The following is a 21,941-nucleotide window of genomic DNA, read 5'->3' on the forward strand; positions in this document are numbered from 1 at the left end:
GCCACGCCACCACAAAGAGGGGCCGGCCTCCAAAATCGAGCTGATGTTCAAACCCCACCCCGAGCTGGTCCGCGGCCAGGACTACAACCAGACCAGGTGAGACCGGACCATTTAGAGGTTTCTTTATTTCGATTCTTATATTTAGTACAGGCAAAACACTCACAGAAATGACTCGGCAGTAAAGTCAGATGACAATACCAACTCGTACACACACAAAAAAACAACATTAAATACAAAACAAAACAGAGTTACTAGGATGCCTTCAACATTTTAAATAACTAGGTCAAGAGTTCAATTGACACAAGAACCAGAAACACACACATAACAATCCGAATCTTTACTGCCTCTCTTCGTTAGAGCTAATTATGTCTCATTTCATGTTGTGTTGTGCCACCTTGTAATGGGTTTTAACAATCGTTTTTCCCAAACAAATTGTATTTTTGAATAAACTTCAACAGGAATAACTTGTTGAATGTGCTTTGAATTCCCTCAACAGAATATTTGTATGAGAAATGTAAGTCAATCTCCCCCGTAGGAGCGTACTGTAAGAAGAGGGAAAGCAGTAAGGCCTCTGATCTGTGAACTCAGATGATATTGTATTTCATTTTATCTTTATTTTAGTGAAAGAAACCCTGTAAATATGTTCCTATAGTCTTAGCCAACGAAAGCTATTGACAATTTTAGTCTAAAATAGTACAGTCTATAATATTTTCTTTCCTCTTTTTTGTTCCCAGTAAAGAAAATCAAGTATTTAAGAAAGATTGAACTAAAGTTGATTTTCTTTCTGTATGTATTGTAGTTTGGTCTCTTTTCATCAACAATATAGATTGCGACAGGGACGACAGAATTTCTAGGCAAACCCACATTTTGTATTTGAAATGTCTATCTCTTTATATTTGGTGTAATATCTACAGACAGGTGACTGGTATTGTGTCACTACAATAGTCACACCAACAACTTTGGTAACCATGTCAGTTTACAGAAAAGGTTAAACCTTCACAGATGAGAAACTGCCTTTTAACTTGAATTGGAATCAGATTCAAATGATTTAAACATTAATTGTGTGCTGTGAATGCTTCAGTAGTGTATATGAATATCTGTCTTTCCTTTCTACTCATTGTTTATCAAACTTTCTCCCTGCAGGTTGTTGAGCACGACGGTCAATGCCACTGTGGACCACATTTCCAAATACCTGGCTCTGCGCATCGCCCTGGACGACTGACAGACTGACGCAGAGATGGAGGACAGAGGGAGGGAGGAGGGAGGGGGAGGAAGAGGAGAGGAAACAGGAGCAGCAGGGGGAGGAGGAGAGAGTGGAGGAAGAGCAGGAAATGGAGAGGGCTTGGGAAACATCACACCATCTACATCCTGACGAGAGGAGGACAGTTCTCTGTGAGTCATCCAACAAGCACTCTGCCACTGCCATCACAAGAGCTTAACATGGGCTTAAATATAAGAATGATATTTAACAAAGTCCTCGTCTGACTTTGGACAGGAATGCTAGTAACCGTTCACTGGCTGTCCATTTAACACTCGTAGTGCCCGACTGAACTTATTTATAAAAAAAATGTGGTAGTGTTTGCTAATACCAGTGCATAGACTAACAACTATTCATTGATCTACAAAAGTATCTTTTAACATTTAAAAAGAAATAGTGCAAATGTCGTAGAAAATGTACTTTTTGTTCCAGCACTGGAAAAAGAAGTCTAAAAAAATATATAATTAAGCATGAACCAAAAAATGCACATCTTTATCAAGACTAACGTAATGGAAGAAGAAAATGTATATATATTTATATAACACATAACATACACCAAAAAAATGCATAAACATAGAAAATTAATCAGAAAATAAGAACAATTATTTTATTTTTGAAACAATTTAAACATTTCTACAATGTGAGAATCTGTGTAAGTATAAAATGCAACATCGTTAAGCGGTACCTTTTGGTATTTCACAATGAATCTAGAACATAATCTGCAGCTAAACCATGAACAACAATCATTTTCATTTGCAGTCCTAAACACAAACCGTCGCTGAATTTAAACACAAACAACATATAGAAATTCATTTCAGTTGCGGTCCGAACACAAATCCAGAACAACCTCACTGCTTCAGTTCACATTTAGCTAGCATCTACTGTATCTTTTAATCACTACAGTTTCAATGTCTTCATTATTTTCCATTCATTCGACCCCCCTCCCCTCCCTCCCCCAGACGCTGAACGGCTCTCTGACTCTGGAGTTGGTCGAGGAGAAATACTGGAAGGTGAGGAGGCCTCTGGAGATTCACTACGCTCCCACCAGAGACCAGCAGCAGGCAGCCCCGCAGCCACAGCAGAAGTCCCCCCCCCCTCAGAGGGACGGGTGAGCGGGGGCACCCCAGTGTGGTTCCAGAATGAAGCCTAAACCCTGGGTTCACTTGCTTTTAAAGTCGTTTTTTGTATTTATTAGATTTGGTTAGATGCCTGGAATAAGGGGTGTGGTTAACACAAGCTATGGATATGATTTGTTTTACGACATGAGATATGTCAGTAAATCCCTCGGCCTACAAAACAAAATGTCCTCACTGCACCACTCTTTTAGCGTTTCTTTTTCAAGTGTACTGGAACAGTCTTGATCACTTTTGGATGTTATGAAATCTGATCTGAGACCAGATATTTGGAGGATACATCAAGAAGAAGCAAAAACAAGAGTCTTGGCTTGTGTTCTGGTGAATAATCAGGCTGCGTTCGAACATTTAACAACCGACCACGTTTATAAAGACAAAGCTGTGCAGTCGGGGTGTTTGAAATGTGAATGAATTATTTTTAGGTAACGGGGTAAAAAAGAAAGAAGATACTCACAAAATAAAAACACAATTGAATGTCTCTTAATAGGAAATGATATCAATCTATTAAGGTGAATACATGTGGCAGCCAGCCAGGAAAAGTGAAATATATTGGGTCATAAATGTGAGTCGTTTTTCATTCTCATTTTGTTGACACCGTTAGAATTTTCAAACATTAAAATGAAGGGATTTCATTTCAAGTCAAAAGTATTGATTGTAATTCAAAGTGTGTTCTTCCTCACTTTCTTCAGACTGATATAGTTGTCCATAAATGTATTGCTCAAGTTAATGAGATTCATCATTTCCTGTTCTGTGAAAGGTTTGTTACTGATCTGTTTTAACTTCGACTTTCAGACTCAAGTTATTATTTTGTGGAAAAATGTGAAGAAAAAACTAAAAGTGTAATGTGTGCATTATTCATGTATCTGTCTAATGGGCTGACCTGTTCTACAGCATGACTAGATTAAGACACAGCTGTACTGAACATTTCCTTTTCTGCAAATGCATCTTATACATTTTCGAGAACTGCTTAACATGTCAAAGGCTAGAGCCTATCCCAGCATGCACTGGGGTAGGACAGGGTGACTACACATTATGAGCAATATTATTCATGGCGTTGTTTTTTTCCTTTAAGGATAAGTGCAGGTTTCCTGTTGGATAGATTTTTTAAAATCACTTTCAGGTGTGACTTAAGACTTCATTTGAAAGTGTAGACTATGTTCCACCTTCAAATATGTAGCCAACATTTCACTTTATGGTTTCCACTCCACAGGGGGTCCTTGTCTCCTTATAGGCCATTAAGACTAGTTTTATTTAACCATTTATATCTTAATTTCGTTTGAATGCATATTACAGTTTTATGGAACATTTGTAGATAAAGAAATGTTTTCTTCAGTTATGTGGCACAGTGTTTAGTTTTGTCTGCACTTATTCAGAATTGTTCATGTGGCGTTAAGTAGAGCTTTGCAGGGAGGCATTGAGTGGCTTTAAGCTGCGACTACAGAAGAGTCGGGGTGTTTCTCAAATGGCGAGTACGCTTGCTTGGTAGCACATGTCTTCAGAGCGTCTTGCTTCAGAAGCGAGGCGAGAATACTTCCTGGCATTCGGAAAACAGAGTTGAACAGGCTAGCAGATGTTCGTCATGAGAGGCCCCGCCTTACATTTTCCGCCACAGATTTGGGGAAATTGGTCCGTGCGCAAAGCATTGTGGGGATTGTAAGATCGGAGTCTACACATGTGAAGCCTTGAAATGTCTCCAAACGAAGTACCCCGGGCTCAGTAGAATTCAAAGTATGCTGGACATTGGGACAGTCCTTCAGCGGCACTCGAAACACCCAGGGACTCTCATGAGCTTTAATGAAGCCGTTCCCTTCAGCAGTATCAAGAGAAACATGACGCTACAACAGATCTGTCCACAGTGACTTTTATTGAAACAAGGGGAAGCAGGGGGTTTACTTCTTCTTGGACACACCAACGGTGCGACCACGACGGCCGGTGGTCTTGGTGTGCTGACCACGCACACGCAGACTGGAAGGAGAGGATAAAGTTTAGTTTAAAAAAAACATAGCTTATAAAAAACAGTTGGATCCAGCGGTACAACCTTCCAGATTGATCTGATAGTATGTCATGTACCAAAGCCCTGAGATGCCAAATGTACAACTTTAATACAATGCGCTATGAGTTAGCATCCCACTGAAATAATTAAAACTACGTTAGCTTTTTTAATTAGCCCTTAACAAAATGTAATGTCATAGACACCAAGACTGAGCAGCTTCAAACTGCAGCTCAAGGAGAAGATACACCATGACAGCTTATGGTGATTCTATCTTTGGCTGTCGTCAACCTAACTTCATCGATTTGATTTAACAGTGCTCTCTGGCAAACTGGACCAACAATGCAGACGGTAACAGAAGTCTTACCCCCAGAAGTGCCTGAGACCCCGGTGAGCCCTGATCTTCTTCAGCCTCTCCAGATCTTCTCTCAGTTTGTTGTCCAGACCGTTAGCAAGGACCTGCAAACAAACAGCAACAGTTAACAGGTTTGTGAAGGGATTGCAGAGTTCACCTTTGAACTACTTCACTCCAGTGTCTTTCAAATATAAAAGTTCATTTGACATGTCACTAAACCATTAACACAATGTTTAATAGCAAACTAATGAGGCAAACATCCCTGTGAATTCCTGCAGCTTGTCTTTAAGACATGTGAATAACAGACAAGTCAAAAGGAAATCTGCTAAACACACGAGGGACAAAACTATTCCAAAACAAGCTGGAGCCCTGGCTTTCAACTTTTGATTCATTCATACGTTTGTGATAAAGATAAGTAAAGTCTGCTCAAATAACTTGACGTTTTAGGTTTAATATAACTATTAATGCTAAAAACCTTTTGGAATGATTTAGAATGCTTTACTGTCACCCACCTGGCTGTATTTGCCGTCCTTCACGTCCTTCTGCCTGTTGAGGAACCAGTCAGGGATTTTGTACTGGCGAGGGTTCTGCATGATGGTCACAACACGCTCCACCTGACAACACACACAGCTGTTAGTTCACAAGAACAATAATAAAGTGGAACCAAGTAAAATCACAATCTGAATACAGAATGTTGCCACAGACGCACAACCGTAAACACATGACTGTAGCCTCTGCACACAGAATCAGGAAACATTTGGCATTATATATTGTCAAAAATGTTTGAAGTATTTCTCACTCATTTGTCCACAAAGCTATTGGAAATTAAAACATTCCACTTTGACAAGAGTTGAACATGTTTTCCCATTTGCTGCCAGGACCCTGTGAACAGCCCCAGATCTCTCACCTCATCGTCGGTCAGCTCTCCGGCCCTCTTGCTGAGGTCGATGTCGGCCTTCCTCAGGACGACATGAGCATAACGTCTGCCAACACCCTGCGAAGAAACAGGACTTAAGGATCAGGCAATTTCACAAATGAGATGTAATAAATATGATAAAAAAAAGTATTATCTAACACTTCAAATCAAGAATAACCCACGAGATCCATATCTCAAATTAAGATGTAAATAAAAAGAAATAACCTGTGAAGGCATGTTAAAACCACAACACAAAGCATTTCATTTTCTAAAACCATACCTTGATGGCAGTGATGGCGAAGGCGATCTTCCTCCGACCATCGATGTTCGTGTTGAGAACACGAAGAATGTGCTGGAACTTCTCAGGGATGACAAGAGACTGAAAACAGAAGATTTCAGAACATTAGGAGGGCAGGAATCTCAAGTTCAGACATTGTTCTTTTTTTAAATAGTGCTTGATCAATATTAGCGGTGATAACCCTTATTGAAGTAGCCGATACTTAAAATAAGGGTAGCCGTAATGGCAGTGGGACAAACATTATGGAAGGCTGTTTTTTCTACAGGTGGCCATCTGTTTCGTCCATTACTCCTCATTTGAGCAGCATGTTTACCTTCAAACGGCTGAAGACTAACTTCATTTACAAGAAAGAAGTTATTAAGTTAAAAACTGTGTATCGTTATGTTATTTTCTCTCTCAAGTCTGAATTTTATATGGGTTTTTTGCTCTGATCAGTAGTACATGGTCAAATAACATTCTGGAAGTATAGTAAAGCTGTGTGTGAAAATATTTTTGCCTAGTGTCACAGAAATTATTACCGGCACTTGTGACTGCAGCTGGTTGCTAGGTGACGGCAAAATGTTGGGGTAACTGCCGGTGACGTACAAGGACATGCTCCGTAGAGCGCCTCATTTCGCAGTCCGCGGAGGACCCAGCCTCTGAATTGGGACACAACTTATGTGTGCATCTGAAGCTAACAGTTTTGGCTCCAGTTAGCATAGCTATTATTACTCTAAGCAACAACTTCTGTGCACCTCCAGAACCTTCAAAACTACTCAGACCAATGGGTTACCCATTCCAAAGCAACTCAACCTTCAATATGATATGAACCGGCTGCCGGGGCACATTCACCGGTGAAACATGTACCGTGCCTCCAGACATGCAACTACATAAGTCATAAGGAGGTTTAAGGCTAGTTAGCGTATACAGGTAGCCGCCTAAAATGTGAGTGTTTCTGTAACTTTAACGACGCCGGTAACTTGGAATATACCTTGTGGTTGTAAAGCTTTGCTATAAACGGAGCATAAAAACATCAATACAATTACGTTGTATCAATAGATGGAAAAGCCTCCATGCTAGTTAGCTGCACCTCAGCTCGGCGTTGACAGTAAATCGAGTTACTATGTCAATTTCTGTGACCAATACGCAAGCAATTCAACATCACTCCACTTGCAAAGACTGTCTAATATTCAATAAACGTATGTTTGTAGCAAATGACAGCGATTAAAGCCTGATGATTGCGGATTTCCAAAGTATTCCAGGTTGACAAAAAATGTACTCACCATCTTGGAAGTAGGTTCCGTGCGAAGAGGAAGCTGAAAGGCTCTCGCGAGAGTTTGATACTGTCCGTGAACGGAAGTTGGTCCACCGATTTTATACACCGGTTAGATACAAAATATATAATAAACACAAATAAATATAATTAGCCATGTTTACGTTGTCCGACGGAGTACTTATTAACCAATGTAGTTGACCTTAATGTAGTTGAGACTGTCATTGTGTACATATATTTATGTTCATAAACGCAAGGACGCTTCTTCCGTTTCTGCGAACGACGAGGTGGAACTTTACATCTGTACTTCATTTTACGTTAGCGTAAATTCGCTTCAATGGCGGAGGTGGCTGTAGCTGGGGGAGCTGGTCCCGATGTCAACACAGCTGGAAACCCGACAGAAATGGCCATGGCGTACTTACAAGACGAGGTGACATTTTATAACTTCTATTTGAATCTCAGTAGTTGTGAAAAACTGTAATATGTGTTTATGGTCTCTCATGTCTGTATCCTGTTAGCATTCAGAACCAGAGACAGTCATTATCAATGAACTGCAACTGTACATAGCTGACTGCAGTGCATATTGCTATATGGACAGATAAATAGCTTTGAGTGTTAATAAGAACTTTTTTCAAATTGGATATTTTTGACGAAGGGTGTGTATGCAGCTTGAAGTTTAAGCCAATGTAGCTGTTAGCACCCTGTCAAAACACTGGAAAGCTGAATGATTTCCTGGATGAAAAATGTGACGTCATATGCGTTGCAATAATCGGCCGATAATTCACATTTCTGACCCAACTTCAGGAAATATAACTAGCACATGCCATTTAAAAGCAAAATCTCTGGAAAACTATGATGGACATGTTTCCTTATTCACCAATACTTTATTGACAATTGATGAATCAGTCGATCATGAAAACAACATGTAATTGCAGTGAAATTGAGTTGGCTCAAGTTAGCACAGCAATTATTATTCTTACCACCAATTTATATCCAAAGCCTTCAAAATCACTCAGTCCAAAGGACCCTCAACATCCATTACTTGTTTTTAAAAGTTTGACCCTCCTCTGGGAAATGCAGTATGACCCTGCCACCTGCCAAATCCATGTTTTCTGAGGCAGTGAACATTTCAGGTCATATGACACTTTCATAAATACGTTTTCCTTGTATTAGGGAAAAAAATCCTTACTTACAAGAAAATTGGGAAAAGGATGACATTGTATATTATATTCCATATATTATATACTCTCTGGTACCACAAACTGAAAATATGTATTTATAGCCCGTGGAAATGTTTGGTGATCCGTCACAGTGACAAAGGAGAAAAATAAAATAATTCCAGAGACCTTTCAACACATTAAATAATTATTTGTTTATAACTATGTCTGTTTTTATTCTAGAAGACTGATGGAGAGATCCAAGACATCAACCTGGGAGAACTAGACCTCACCACTGATGAGTTCATCCTGGATGAAGTGGACAGTAAGGCAACATTTAGCATTTGAATGTCTCATAATGAGATCTGGATACAAAGGAGATCAGCACAGATGAATTTTGCTTTCTTCTTGGCCTGACATTACATCTTTTACATTTTGACAATGTGCATCAACTACTTGCATGACAACTAGATCCTATGAAACCTTCTATATTGCATCAACTACAGATTGAAGTTCATAACTCAAAGCTGCAGCCTGGTAGAGACAATCTGTGGTCCAGAGTTTCAGTTTGAAGTTTGATTTGTCATGACTGCCCTTTGTCTCTTTCTCCTAAAGTTCATATCCAGGCCAATCTGGAGGATGACCTTGTGAAGGAGGCGCTCAAAACGGTAGGCGCATTGTGGCTCTGATGTTTAAACATGGAGGTCTAAGAGAGCAATGAAAGTATTTCTCTAAAAACAAATACTACCTGTCGTCAAAAAAGACGCTCAGCACCTGTTGTTGTTACTATTGTAATATGTCATCTGTCATTGCTATCTCCCTTCATTCATTAAGAACATATTAGGGGAGTGAGATTCAATAAGAGATATTGAAACCAAATACAAGTCTATTCAATTAGGTGAAAACTGCATTTATATGAGCCAATTGATGGCATGTTTTCCTCAGCCTTTCTCAGTACACTGTTTGATCAAAGTGTTCCCTCCTCCTGTCTATTCAGGGTGTTGACCTCCGTCAGTACTCCAAGCAGGTGGAGTCAGAGCTGCAGAGGATTGAACAAGCCTCCATTAAAGACTGTATCCTTTGAATGTTACGGTCTATACTTCATTTCTATTACAGCTTAAAAAGAGATCAACATTGGCTTCAGTCCATTGCTTTGGGCTATGTGTCTTTTCTAATGCAACAGTCCCAAATACAGAAGGAATAGAAATAAATCACTGCATCATAAAAATAGAAGAATTGTTATTCTTTATTAGGTGCCAAATTACATTTTGAATGTGCATTGTCAACAAAGACAAAAAAAAGCTTATCTGCTGATATACAATATGAATGCAAACAAATGATTGATATGAGTATTACCACAAATATCTTGGTTCCTTTCAGTGATGTCTTCAAATACAAACATTGTAATCACTCGTTTCACTTTGTTCACGATGTAAAACAAATGGCGTATTTTGTTTTGTTGTTGTTGTTTTTTAAAATGCTTTATCATTATTAAATGATTGTAATGTTCCTAACTGCTGATCTGTCAGACATCAAGGAGAGTCAGAACATCGCTCTGCTGCACAACCAGATCACCGCCTGTGACTCCATACTGGAGGTAAGAGATCCCACAATGCACTGCATGTGGAGTCAGTAGAAGATAATGTATAACGAATATTGGAGCCTCATCCCAATACCCCTCCTCGACTCCTCTCTTCCCCTCCTCCGGGACTTGACCCGGAAATGGATCAAGACACGCCATGTTGAAGGACGTCCCAATAGCTGAAATGCACACGGAGGAGTCGAGGAGGGGTGAGGGAGGAGGGGTGAGGGAGGAGACGAAAGGGAGGATACAAGCGAGCAGACTACGCCGAAGTGTTTTCACTACTCGCGTATAAAAGCCCCGCCCCCACCTTCACAGCTGGTCCATTTCAACAGAGGAAAACAGACAACTGGAAGATGAGTGGAAAAGCGTCACATAAATGTATAAGTGCTCACAGCTCCGTGGGAATTATTATGTGCAATTTATTTCTGAAAGTCTTTCACATTACTATAATTATAGTTTTATTTAAACGTAGGCTACATTTTACACTTTGGAGCTTTGAGCTTGAACTGCAGCTTGCGTTCACTCAATCTGAGCTTAACAGCCCTGCACCGTTGCATGAGAGCTCTTAAGTTGGTGTTGTGGTCCTCTTCAGCATCTGCGTCCGTATCGCCACACCCGACCACCAGGATGTCATCCGCAATAGGCTCGATGCCAGCCAGGCCTGATAGCAGCTCATGTTGCTTGCCGCTGATAGATCTCTGTGCGACCACGAGACTCCAAACGGGGAGTTGAGCGCATCTCATCCGACCCCATGGGGTCCAGAATGTCGTCAAGCGGCTGCCTTTCCTCATCAAGCTTGCAAATGGAGAAAGGCGTCACGAGCATCAACCAGTGTGAAGACACGAGCCGTTGGGCAGTTTGTACAAAGACGTCTTCTAGCGTGGGCATGTGGTACATGGGACCTGAGAAAGTGGCCTGATTGAGAGGCTTGTGGGTCAATGCAGATTCTTATCTTGTCTCGTTTAGCTACTGTCACCATTGTTGCTTATCCCACCGCTGTTGGCTCTGTCCACTGGCGTAAAGGTCTGCCTGCTTTCACCATGTTTGTCCAGCTCTTCTTAACCGGCTTTTAAGCGCTTCAGGGACATTTCGTGGTGAGCACTGGACTGGTGTTCACTTCAGGGTTCAGATCGAAATGAATATTACCTGGGAACTGGACTTCGATCGGGTCATGGAAAACATCATGAAAGTCTTTCGAAGCATTCTTGTGTGAGTGGCCTAGACCGGCTTGCATCAATAGTGTTCACCTCCGCTGGCAAAGTACTTCTCTTGGAATAAGGTGAATTTCACAAGGCCCAGATCAGTGCATGCAGCACCCACCTCAGCAGGGCTTTTGTTTGGTGTTCACTATCTCAACACAAGTCTGTTGTGTTTTTCCCCCCTGACCACACAGTCAGTGTGAAATTTCCCCAGGGATGGCTGTATGTGTCAGAGTACAGCTTTTAGCCTTGTTTCTGGTCGGCTGTAAGGCCTGTCTTTGGTGACAGTGTCTCGTTTAAAGCTGGCGGCCCCTAACATTGTAAGTGGCCCTGTATCTAGCTGCCATACTGTCTATTCTTGATTGAGGTTAGGTGCACAACCATTTGCGGTCCAGGCGCTTTCACATTCCCCACTATTCATTGACATTGATAAGTTTTCATTGTATACTGAGGTCCCCTCGTGCTGGATATTGTCAACACATTAACTTTTCTGTTTTCTCTGCTCTGCTGCTGCTCTGACATACTTTTGCAAGTGATTTGACGCCACTATGCTTCGCAGGGTCTTACGAATGGCTGGGCATGCTCTCTGCCCCGTTTGTGTCCCTTTCACAGGTATTTGCAGGTCACTGCTGCCTCTTCAGCGCCGTGTTCTTTCGCCGGTTTTCCACTGTGTTTTGCATCGTCCGCCTGCTTCACCATAGCATTAATAGCTGTCCGCCTGTGCCTGGGGCTTCAATACGCCTCATGCGTGATTCCTCCTCTGCCAGGTTTGAAACTCCACCAGCTGTTGCAGCGTTAGGGTCCCGTTACACGCAGTCCGCGGTCCTGGTGCTTCGGCGGCGAATACAGATACACGCCTGTCCTAATCAGTTCATCCTTTCAGGTCACGTACCTCGACATGCTGATGTCGTTTTCTCCAGCTTTGTTATAAGCTATCGATCGGCTCGTCCGGTCTTGTGCGCATCCGAAGTGTATCTTTCATAAATACATTTTTTTGCGGCCTGAAGTATCCCGAACGCATCCCAAATTGGGGGCTTTCTTTTGTTCGCTCGGTCAGCGTAGACGTTTGGGCTCATATAGCCGCACTCGTTCCCCCATAAGCCGTTTCTCAGTGTGCTGACTGCACCGCATTCGTGCGTTTCGGTCAGCTCTGTGCGAGCAAAAAAAAGTCCTACAATTCTGCTCTTAAAAAGCCTGCCCATACCATTTTGCTATTATGATATCACGGACTATGCTGCCCCTCGGGTGGCGGAATACTGTTGTGTCTTCTATAGATTTGAACCAAGCCGTTTGCTCAATCTCGAGGAAACTGGCTTCCAGTCAATATTCAAGATGCTAGTCATCGAGTCCCCGAAGGACTGTTCCAAATTCCAGCATACTTGAATTCCACCAGAGGCGTTCGGGGATGATTTCAAGCCGGCAAAAAATGTGATTTATGAGAGACCACGTTCGGATGCGCCACGGAAGGGACCGGACGGCCGAATCGATGCCTTTATTAATCAAAGCTGGATTGGTAAAAAGTTCCTTCCTCTATGTGGTTATCTCCTGTGAATCCTGATAAGTTTGAACGATTAGGGAACAGTGCTGTGTAGTCTGTTTTGCCTTGCGAGAGCACCTTGCGGCGTACATGTTCTGTTGTGATACGGGATCCTTAACTGCTGTTTCTCTAAGCTCGTGGAGAGTTTCAACTAGCAGGAATGATAGGTTAGTTCTTATCGCTATGAGTCTTATGAGCGCCCGCAGGCACAGCTGCGGACTAGTTATTAATTGCGTATGTCGTGGATTCAGGCAGCGCTGATCGCTGCTAAAATCACGTGGGGAAACGGCGGTAATAGAAACACGGCTGGTCTGAGTCAGAGAGCACCCTTTATGGTGGACTCTGTTATACTGTGNTCATAACGAATGATAAGAATAAGAATAACTCGTATTGAACTAGTTTCATTAATTAGTGAGTTTATTTAAGGTAATTATAGAAGCCATTCTATTTTATCAGAATGTCTGCACAACAGTTACAAAGGTCAAACTACATTAGAACAGAATTGTCCCCATTTTTTCTTTTAATAGTTTCTAAAACAAAAAAAGTCAGTGGTTTTCATTTTAAAAATCAAGTCACAGAATGCAAGTAGTTGCCTACTTATTTTGTAATGAGATGATGATATGAATTACTGTTCAAATTAGTTAATGTAATAATCGTTTTGGTCTTATATTTTTTTTGGGGGGATGCCCTTTTTCCAGTTTAGAGCAATAGCCCCTCCAGATGTCTGTGCACGGCCCTGCCCATAGGCCTACGTCTGTTTCTGTTTATTTTATTTTGAAATTCAGTTCCTGACGGACGCCAAAAAAGCCAGAGATTATGGAATTAAACAAATAAATAAAAACAAGGATAATTGTGTGTTATTGGTGAGTAAATAACAGTGTTATTTAGAAAAGAATAACAAATTAAAAGGAAAAAATGATTTAAAAAAATACAGATTTCAGTATTCTGAGGCTCTGAGCCCCATTTCTTTTCCTCACAGACGACCAAAAAAGTCTGACATTATACGATTTAAAATAAAAACAATAATAGTGGCTTGATATTATATATATTATATATATATATATTGATATTGAGTATATATATATATATATATATATACTCAATATAGTAATAGTAAGAGTAAGAACATGTTTTTATGAACCCCACAGCTTCCGGTCTTCCAAGACCCGAACGGACAAAAAGACGAGCTGCAGGCACGAAACATACTACCAATAGAAATACATTGCTTTTCGAAAATCGTGTTGGTGAACGCGAATCAATAGATTAAATGTCGTGACTATAACACGAAATGCCGTGACACTGGGTTGGGACGGAGCATATACAACGTCAGCTTAGCCTGGTCGACCCGATCTCCATTCAGAAAACAAGCATTTTAAAAGGTTTTTCGCCTGCCGTCTTGTCTGCAGACTGGTCAAGCATTAATTCATGGTTTTTACTAACCGGTATCAGTATGTTGTTACTTCGGCATCATTTAGAAACGTGTATTACAATTTAATCACAGTAAAATATGTTCATTTTGTTGTAGTTGTCCCCCGAGCCAGCGCGTCTTGTTTGAATGATACGAGTAAACACAGCTGACAGCCGCGGTGAAACTCGAGCGTTTAGAGCAATGCGATAGGAGCGATTAGAACGAAGCGAATATTCGCATCGCGTCCGGTGTGAACGCAGCAAAAATGTGCCAAATGAACGGTGGCTGACAGGTGCAAACACGCTAAAACTTTCAAAAACATTACAATTAGGAGAAACACGCTGCAGCTTCAGAAACGATGCAAATATAAAACTGCAAATGTGCCAAAACACATGCAAATAAAGAAAAATCTTTACCAAGTTGACCGATCATGGGCAGCATTTAGAAAACATTCACCAACTTGAGGAAACATGCGCAGCGTTTACTAAAAGCGCTGGATAAACAAAGAGCTGCAAGAAGCTACAAATATTGAGCAGCATGTTAGCAAGGCATTGCACGGAAGTCATTAATAAAATAAGCATTGATGGATGACACAACATGCGATAAACAGAATAAGTTAGCATACAGTGTAGTAGACGAACGTCTTACACAAATATAATATATTTTATAAATGTAAATGCATGAGGTAGAGTTTGAGAACAAAATGCACAAATGATTACGGGTTATTGAAAGGGAAAAAAAGGGAAATCTGTTTTAAAAAACAGAATATATTGAACATTTCAGTCCATCTCGCCTAGTACAAGAAGAAAATGTATTCCAGAAACGCTGATATGAAGCTTCACTTATCATCATGTACTGAGGTGTAGGTCAACACTGACATCTTGTGGCAGATCTTTTTTTTGGTATTTAAAATAATTTTTATTAAAAACAATGTTCTGCCAACAAACCTTTTACAGCTAGTGATTGACAGTAATCATACAACCTAAGTCAAAGTTGTTTCAAGCAATAATCCGTTATATGTTGATACATCCCACAGAAATGCCAGTTTTATATATTATTTTATGTAGAATAAAATGTTAACAGGGCAAGTTTTTAAGAAAGTAAAAACTAGTGGTAAGTGTACCATTGTAATTTATATAACAGGCTGTATTTGTATTTGTATGCAAAGTGAACTTGTTGTATTTGCAACTTTGTATTGTTTTCTTGTGTTTTTTGTTCAAGTTAGGAATACATACATATTACAATGTGTCCTAGGTTTACCTTTGTATGTGATTGTCATAAATGGAAATAGGTGTTTAAAATATAAATATTCCATAATCTTTCACGCACTTGACTTTGCTTTCATGCCATCATTGCCTTTGTAAGCTCAGAATATTTAAGTATATCTTTAGTTCTATGTACTAAATACAATTCATTTTAAACTGAGTCATGGCGACAAGAATCCAAATCAAATTGTGACTCAAGATTTTGTGTATGATGTAAACACATATGTTCCTCCCGCAGTATCCCTATGAGACGCTGTTCCGCAGCCAGCACTACGCTCTGCTGGACAACGGCTGCAGGGAGTTCCTCTTCCTCTCCGACTTCTTCATGGTGACAGGAAACTCTGCCCTCGACCTCTTCAACAGCATCATGGGAAAAACTCTCAGCATGTTCCTGGTACGACCAACAAACCTTCTCTGTTGTGCTCAAACCTCAGGTTCAGCTCCTCTTAACTCTACATTAGAGACAACATGGTGGCATATTGTGATATTCAGTGTATTGTGTGTGTGCTCCCTCCCTGCAGAAGAGCATGTCCACTTATGTGTCCGACTGCTACGACAGCATCGCCGTCTTCCTCTGCATCCACATCATCCTCCGCTTCAGAGCCATCACCGTCAAGAGGACCATACCCGCTCTCGACAAGTCAGTCTCATCAGTTTGTCATTTCAAAAGCAAACTATGCCTGAGAAGCATTTCCACCCAGCAGGGGGAAGACACAGCTTGGTTGTGTCTGCAGACATTATCCTACCGGTGCAGTGATGACATATCTTTGTAGGATAACCTGAAAGTTAGCATAATAAGGGCTTCCTCATCAAAAAACTTGATTTGGAGAAAATAAGATCTGTGGCAAACACACGTTTTGTTCAGCAACATAATCTCCACATATTAACACTGTTATTAACATTGGGCTATAAACAAACCACATCACAGTCGCTTGACTTCACGTCACCACCGCTAAGCTAAAGTTAAAGTTCTGCACGATGACGTTTAGTAGTCTCATTTAGACTTTTGTAGCAACCGCCATTTTGATGAGCTTCAGACATTCACCAGTGCGGTATTTACTGACCAGGGTGTCCGCGGGTTCTTAAAAAGTATTAAAAGCTGATAAATCAATTTAGCGAAAATTAAGGCTTTTAAAAAGTATTAAAAAGTATTAAACGGCATTTTCCAAGGTATTAAGAAGTCCCACAGCAACGACAACATGAAACACCCTTTAATTTACTGAAACGACATGTCGGGAAACCCCCTCAAGGCGGCCCCCATAGCGCGCCGTAAAATGCTGCTTCTTATTTTAAGTTTCGTTGCCTTGCTCCGCTCTGTGGGGGGTGGGGGGGTCCCAAGGTGGGTAGACCGGCATACGCAACGCTCTGGGGGTCCAACGGCTCCGTGTGTAAGCCCTATATATGATCATTTTCTGATTACGATGAAATAGCCCGCCTCCCTCTCCCAACGTCTCCTGCTGCTGCTGGGCTGTCAGAAGAGGGGGAGGAAAAGAGATGCAGGCACCGTTTATTAAATATTATTATATTATTATACAGAGAACAGAGTCGTTAGCAGCGCCACTTACAGGCCTCGTTTCCAGCATTTCCAGCGGTCTAATGTGAACGGACACGTTAATAAACGACTACGGTAACGGGTCCCAAGGTGGGTAGACCGGCATACGTTTTTAACGGAAAATCTGCCGCACGGTTCCTCGTCCCTGGAAGAAGGCGAAGAGGTGGGTGTTTATCATCTGCTGGTGGCTACCTGAGAGATATACAGCAGAAGAACACGTCGTCAGCGGAGAATAAACAGAAGGGCACCATGGCAACATGGGCTCCGGAGTCTTATTCGCTGCTTTTGGGTGTATTTTGTGGCCAGCAGCGCACTTACATTACAGGCCTGGCATATGTACTAACAGCCGTTTCCAGCATTTCCAGCGGTCTAGTGTGAACGGACACATTAATGATCAAATGCGTGTGAACGGAAGACTTTTTTGCGTTTGCGTATGCGTTTTACCGTATGCGTCCTCGTCTAAGCCAAACTATATCCGGTCACAGAGATCTGCTATTTAAAGTAAAGTCAACACAATAATAGACTAATATCAGATTTAAGAACGAGCAAAATCTTAACATATACAGCACGTCTCAAGAAAATTTAGATATTTGTGATAAAGTTCTTTATTTCTGTAAGCAATTTAAAAAAACAAAAATGTCATACATTCGGATTCATTACAAATCAACTGAAATATTGCAAGCCTTTTATTATTTTAATATTGCTTGATTATGGCATACAGCTTAAAGAAAACTCAAATATCACTATCTCTAAATATTAGAATCATCATGAAAAGTAACTAGTTAGGGTGTTGCAACCGATCACTTGAATCGTCTCAATTAACTCGAAACAGGCCTGCAAGGTTTCCTGAGCCTTAAAAACCACTCCAGCTTGGTCAGTAATACTAAATCAACAAGTATGGGGGAAGACTGCTGATCTGACTGCTGTTCGCAGAGGACCGTCCATTGACACCCTCCATCAGGAGGGTAAGACACAAAAATAAATTATCTCAAAGAGGCAAGCTGTTCAGCAGAGTGCAGTTTCAAAGCACATCCCAAAAAGTTCTGTTGAAGGGGGAAATGTGGGCAGAAACGGCTGGCACAACGCAAGAGAGATGACCCGGCAGCCTTAACAGCATTTGTGAAGAAAGATCGGCTTCCAGAATTTGGGGAGCCTTCAAGACCCAGTGGTACTGAAGCATGGGAGTCGCAGGTATGCAAAAGTCAGCTGTTCATCACAGACGTGTCCGGGAAAATTGGCTAGGCAATATGGCCGTATTCCCATGGTCAAGCCAGCTTCTGAGATCAAGAAACGGAAAGAGGCGTCTGACTTGGGCTAAAGGAAAGAAGGCACTGCAGTTGGCACAGTGGTCGCAAAGTCCTCTTTTCAGACCCGAAAAGCAAGGATTTTGTATTTCATTTGGAAGTTCCAACAGGCGCCCAGAGTCTGGAGAAAGGCTGGAGAAGGAGACAAAATCCAAGTTGCTTGAAATCCAGTGTGAAGTTCGCCACAGTCAGGCGATGTTTGGGGAGCCATGTCAGCTGCTGGTGTTGGTCCACTGTGTTTCATTCAAAGCCCAGAGTATAATGGCAGCTGTGTACCAAGAAGATTTTAGAAGCACTACATGCTCCGTCTGCTGAAAAGCTCCTATGGAGAATGAGGAATTCATTTTCCAGCATGATGCTGGGCACCACACACCAGTGGCGCATAAACCACCAGTAACTGAGTGTACTGACGCATGGGCATTAGCTGTCCCTTGATTGGCCCTGGCAAAGTTCACCTGACCTGAACCCCATAGAGAATATGTGGGGTTATTGTGAAGAAGAAGCCTGAAAGACACCAGACCCCAACAATGCTAATGAGGGCCAAAAGGCCGCTATTGAAGCCATCCTGGGCATCATAAAACCACCTCAGCAATGCGCACAAGGCTGATTTGCCTCCATGCCACGCCGCCATTGATGCAGTAATCGCCGTGCAAAAGGATTCCCAACCAAGTACTTGACGTGGCATTAATGGACATTTTCAAATGTTTGATTGTGTTTTGCTGTATAAATCTTTTTTTTTACTTGGTCTGAGGAACTATTCTAATTTTTTGAAGATAGGATTTTTGAGTTTTCTTTAAGGCGTTGCCATAATCAGCATATTAAAATAATCAAAAGGCTTGCAATATTTCAGTTGATTTGTAATGACATCCAGAATGTATGACATTTTTGTTTTTTTAATTGCATTACAGAAAATAAAGAACTTTATCACAATATTCTAATTTTCTGAGACAGTCCTGTATATCGTTTTTTGTAAACATATGACAAATGTGTGAGGGTGATGACGTCATAGCATCGTTCTATGTGCCAGGGCTTAACCCCGGAAAGCCCCAGCCCAATTTAATCCCTGGGTATTTGTGAGGGAGCTCCTATGGCATTACCCCGCTGAAGCTCACCAAAGTTTAATATAATTCATAGTTCAAAGTTTTGTCAATTGTTTCGTTTATTGGTCAAATACTGGTTTCTAATGGTTTCTGAGGAGTTTTACTGGAATGAAAGAGCACAGAGTACAGAAGCAACAAAGCAGCATACTGCATTAAACCTGACCTTCACAGGTCAGAGGTTGAAGTTCATGTGGAAAGGAGGCTTCAGTAGTCTGTCTGCACTCTGTTTAGTTTTGCTATCTTACAATCAATATAGTAAATGTGAGGTAAAGTGTGTCAGCCAATGTAACCGGTTAGAACTCAAAGTTGCGATAAGGTCTTAAAATGTATGGAAAGGGTCTTAAAAAAGGTCTTAAAAGGTATTAAATTTGACCCCAGGATTTCTGCATATACCCTGCTGACATATTAGTGGTAGAACAAAACGTAAATATATCTAAAGCTCGTCCTAACCTCAGGCCTTATTTCTGGCTTCTAACAAAAACGTCGAAAAAACGTTGACTTCCAGATGAGAGAGACATACGTGGTGAAATCTTAACTGTTTTCTGGGACTCTTTCCTGCACCACTCTATTAAGTTGAACTCTATTTTCCTCCACCATCTGCTCTCTACGTTATATCCTAGATTATGATGTGTGTGTGTGTGTCAGGTACTGGGAAGCGGTGTTGGAGCTGCTGTGGCCGAGGTTTGAACTGATCCTGGAGATGAACATCCACAGCATCAGAAACACAGACCCTCAGAAACTGGGAGTACTGGATACCAGACCGCACTACGTAGGTCTACACACACACACACACACACACACACACACACACACACACACACACACACACACACACACACACACCCTGCATATCACCGCTTTCAACAGTGTGTTTGAGTGTGTTTGTTGATTTCAGATCACTCGTCGTTACGCAGAGTTCTCGTCGGCCATCGTCAGCATCAACCAGACGTTTACAAACGAGAAAACACACACTCTGCTGGGACAGCTGCAGGTACACGCACGCACGCACGCACGCACGCACGCACGCACGCACACACACACACACACACACACACACACACACACACACACACACACACACACACACAGCATTGTGTAAGAAGACAGAAGGTTGTACATTTATAGACATTTTTGCCACCTGGGACAAATAAACCACAAAATGTGAAATTACTTTGATAACAAATGAAGTTACTAGGGCAGAAAATATATGCAAAAAATAACCAATTACGTACTTAAAGGGAAAATTCAAGAAGAAATCTGAAATGCTTATCTTTCCTCTCACCCTTAGTGCTATGGAACAATCTAGATTAGTGTAAGAGCTGCTGAGTCTCTGGTTTCTCCTTTAGAAGAGATACTGTATTAGCTGCAGGGATGTCTGGCTCCTCTTAAAGGAAATCAGTCGTACAGAATGAAACCTGAGTGTTTGTTTTCCAGGTGGAGGTGGAGAACTTTGTTCTGAAGATGGCAGCAGAGTTTCCCTCCAGAAGAAACCAGCTCATCTTCCTCATCAACAACTACGACATGATGCTCAGCGTCCTCATGGTCAGCCTCACATGCTGCTCCACCTCCTGTTTTCATTCTGATTTACTCTTTTATTTCCTGTCATGTGAAAATGTTTATCAAAGGTGTCCTCATTCCTGCTCCTTGTCCTCTGACTTAGATGATGGACATTGAAATCTTTGTTTTTCTGTGTCCAGGAGAGGGCAGCAGACGACAGTAAGGAGGTGGAAGGTTTCCAGCAGCTGCTCCTGGCCAGGACCCAGGTAAATACCACAGAGGGTTGCTTTTATTCTCTATCAGTCCCATTCAGATGAAATATCTCTTTTACAATGAGACATCTGAAACGATGTTACCCTTCCTCCTTTCTCTGTCCTCTTTGTGCTCAGGGCTACAAGTGTGACTACAACCGGTTTTTAAAATAAGGTGTTAACTATGTTAAGCTATATAACCAATGAAAACATGTTACCAGGGATCCTTATGAATTACAAGAAAATACCACTTAATTAGGAGGGAAATGTATTCATTTGATGTTATTTGTTATTATTATTATCCTTTTTTATGAAAACTGTTTTAATAAATGATTCCTGCATTTGTCATTTTAATCTCAGAGGATCTTCTTTCCAAGGTTATTTTTTCTTTCTTTTTTTTTTACCCACAATGGCTTATTACGCCATTATATATACGGTGGGGCAAAAAAGTATTTAGTCAGCCACCAATTGTGCAAGTTCTCCCACTTAAAAAGATGAGAGAGGCCTGTAATTTTCATCCTAGGTATACCTCAACTATGAGAGAAAAAATGAGGGAAAAAAATCCAGAAAATCACATTTTCTGATTTTTAAAGAATTTATTTGCAAATTATGGTGGAAAATAAGTATTTGGTCACCTACAGACAAACAAGATTTCTGGCTCTCACAGACCTGTAACTTCTTCTTTAAGAGCCTCCTCTGTCCTCCACTTGTTAACTGTATTAATGGCACCTGTTTGAACTTGTTATCAGTATAAAAGACACCTGTCCACAACCTCAAACAGTCACACTCCAAACTCCACTATGGCCAAGACCAAAGAGCTGTCAAAGGACACCAGAAACTAAATGGTAGACCTGCACCAGAATGGGAACACTGAATCTGCAATA

General features: G+C 41.2%; 3 protein-coding genes across 3 annotated transcripts in view; 2 read left to right on the forward strand and 1 right to left on the reverse strand.

The window, feature by feature from the left end:
• rnf2 (ring finger protein 2) overlaps nucleotides 1-4,131 on the forward strand; it is a 7,917-nt gene extending 3,786 nt beyond the window's left edge. Inside the window, 4 exon segments of the mRNA XM_010784583.1 lie at nucleotides 4-96; nucleotides 1,144-1,311; nucleotides 1,347-1,392; nucleotides 2,218-4,131. Coding sequence (XP_010782885.1) covers nucleotides 4-96; nucleotides 1,144-1,311; nucleotides 1,347-1,392; nucleotides 2,218-2,370 — 460 coding nt within the window. The 3' untranslated portion in view covers nucleotides 2,371-4,131.
• A 105-nt stretch (nucleotides 4,132-4,236) lies between these two features.
• Nucleotides 4,237-7,288, reverse strand: rps18 (ribosomal protein S18). The gene is made up of 6 exons (XM_010784576.1): nucleotides 7,213-7,288; nucleotides 5,933-6,031; nucleotides 5,644-5,730; nucleotides 5,249-5,350; nucleotides 4,749-4,840; nucleotides 4,237-4,356 (listed from the first exon to the last, which is right to left on the reverse strand). The coding sequence occupies exons 1-6, from the start codon at nucleotides 7,213-7,215 to the stop codon at nucleotides 4,281-4,283; spliced, it is 459 nt and encodes a 152-aa protein (XP_010782878.1). The 5' UTR covers nucleotides 7,216-7,288; the 3' UTR covers nucleotides 4,237-4,280.
• Nucleotides 7,289-7,367: 79 nt separating this feature from the next.
• On the forward strand, nucleotides 7,368-21,330 carry vps52 (VPS52 subunit of GARP complex). Its single transcript, XM_010784585.1, has 12 exons — nucleotides 7,368-7,632; nucleotides 8,603-8,684; nucleotides 8,975-9,027; nucleotides 9,357-9,432; nucleotides 9,889-9,956; nucleotides 15,592-15,747; nucleotides 15,875-15,993; nucleotides 19,955-20,078; nucleotides 20,205-20,300; nucleotides 20,744-20,851; nucleotides 21,007-21,072; nucleotides 21,196-21,330. Exons 1-12 carry the CDS (start codon nucleotides 7,540-7,542, stop codon nucleotides 21,229-21,231), a joined length of 1,077 nt encoding a protein of 358 aa, XP_010782887.1. The 5' UTR covers nucleotides 7,368-7,539; the 3' UTR covers nucleotides 21,232-21,330.
• The last annotated feature ends 611 nt before the right edge of the window (nucleotides 21,331-21,941 follow it).

This window comes from Notothenia coriiceps, unplaced genomic scaffold, assembly GCF_000735185.1.
Source record: "Notothenia coriiceps isolate Sejong01 unplaced genomic scaffold, NC01 NC01_scaffold00026422, whole genome shotgun sequence".
Lineage (NCBI taxonomy): Eukaryota > Metazoa > Chordata > Actinopteri > Perciformes > Nototheniidae > Notothenia > Notothenia coriiceps.

Excerpts from the sequence above, each read along its gene's own strand:
- rps18 (XM_010784576.1), bottom strand. Across the intron at positions 5,731-5,932 it reads TCGCCATCACTGCCATCAAG|GGTGTTGGCAGACGTTATGC; the intron begins GTATGGTTTTAG and ends GTTTCTTCGCAG. Across the intron at positions 4,357-4,748 it reads GGTCTCAGGCACTTCTGGGG|TCTGCGTGTGCGTGGTCAGC; the intron begins GTAAGACTTCTG and ends CTCTCCTTCCAG.
- vps52 (XM_010784585.1), top strand. The coding sequence starts at position 7,540 with ATGGCGGAGGTGGCTGTAGCTGGGGGAGCTGGTCCCGATGTCAACACA. Across the intron at positions 9,433-9,888 it reads ACAAGCCTCCATTAAAGACT|ACATCAAGGAGAGTCAGAAC; the intron begins GTATCCTTTGAA and ends CTGATCTGTCAG. Across the intron at positions 9,957-15,591 it reads CCTGTGACTCCATACTGGAG|TATCCCTATGAGACGCTGTT; the intron begins GTAAGAGATCCC and ends TTCCTCCCGCAG.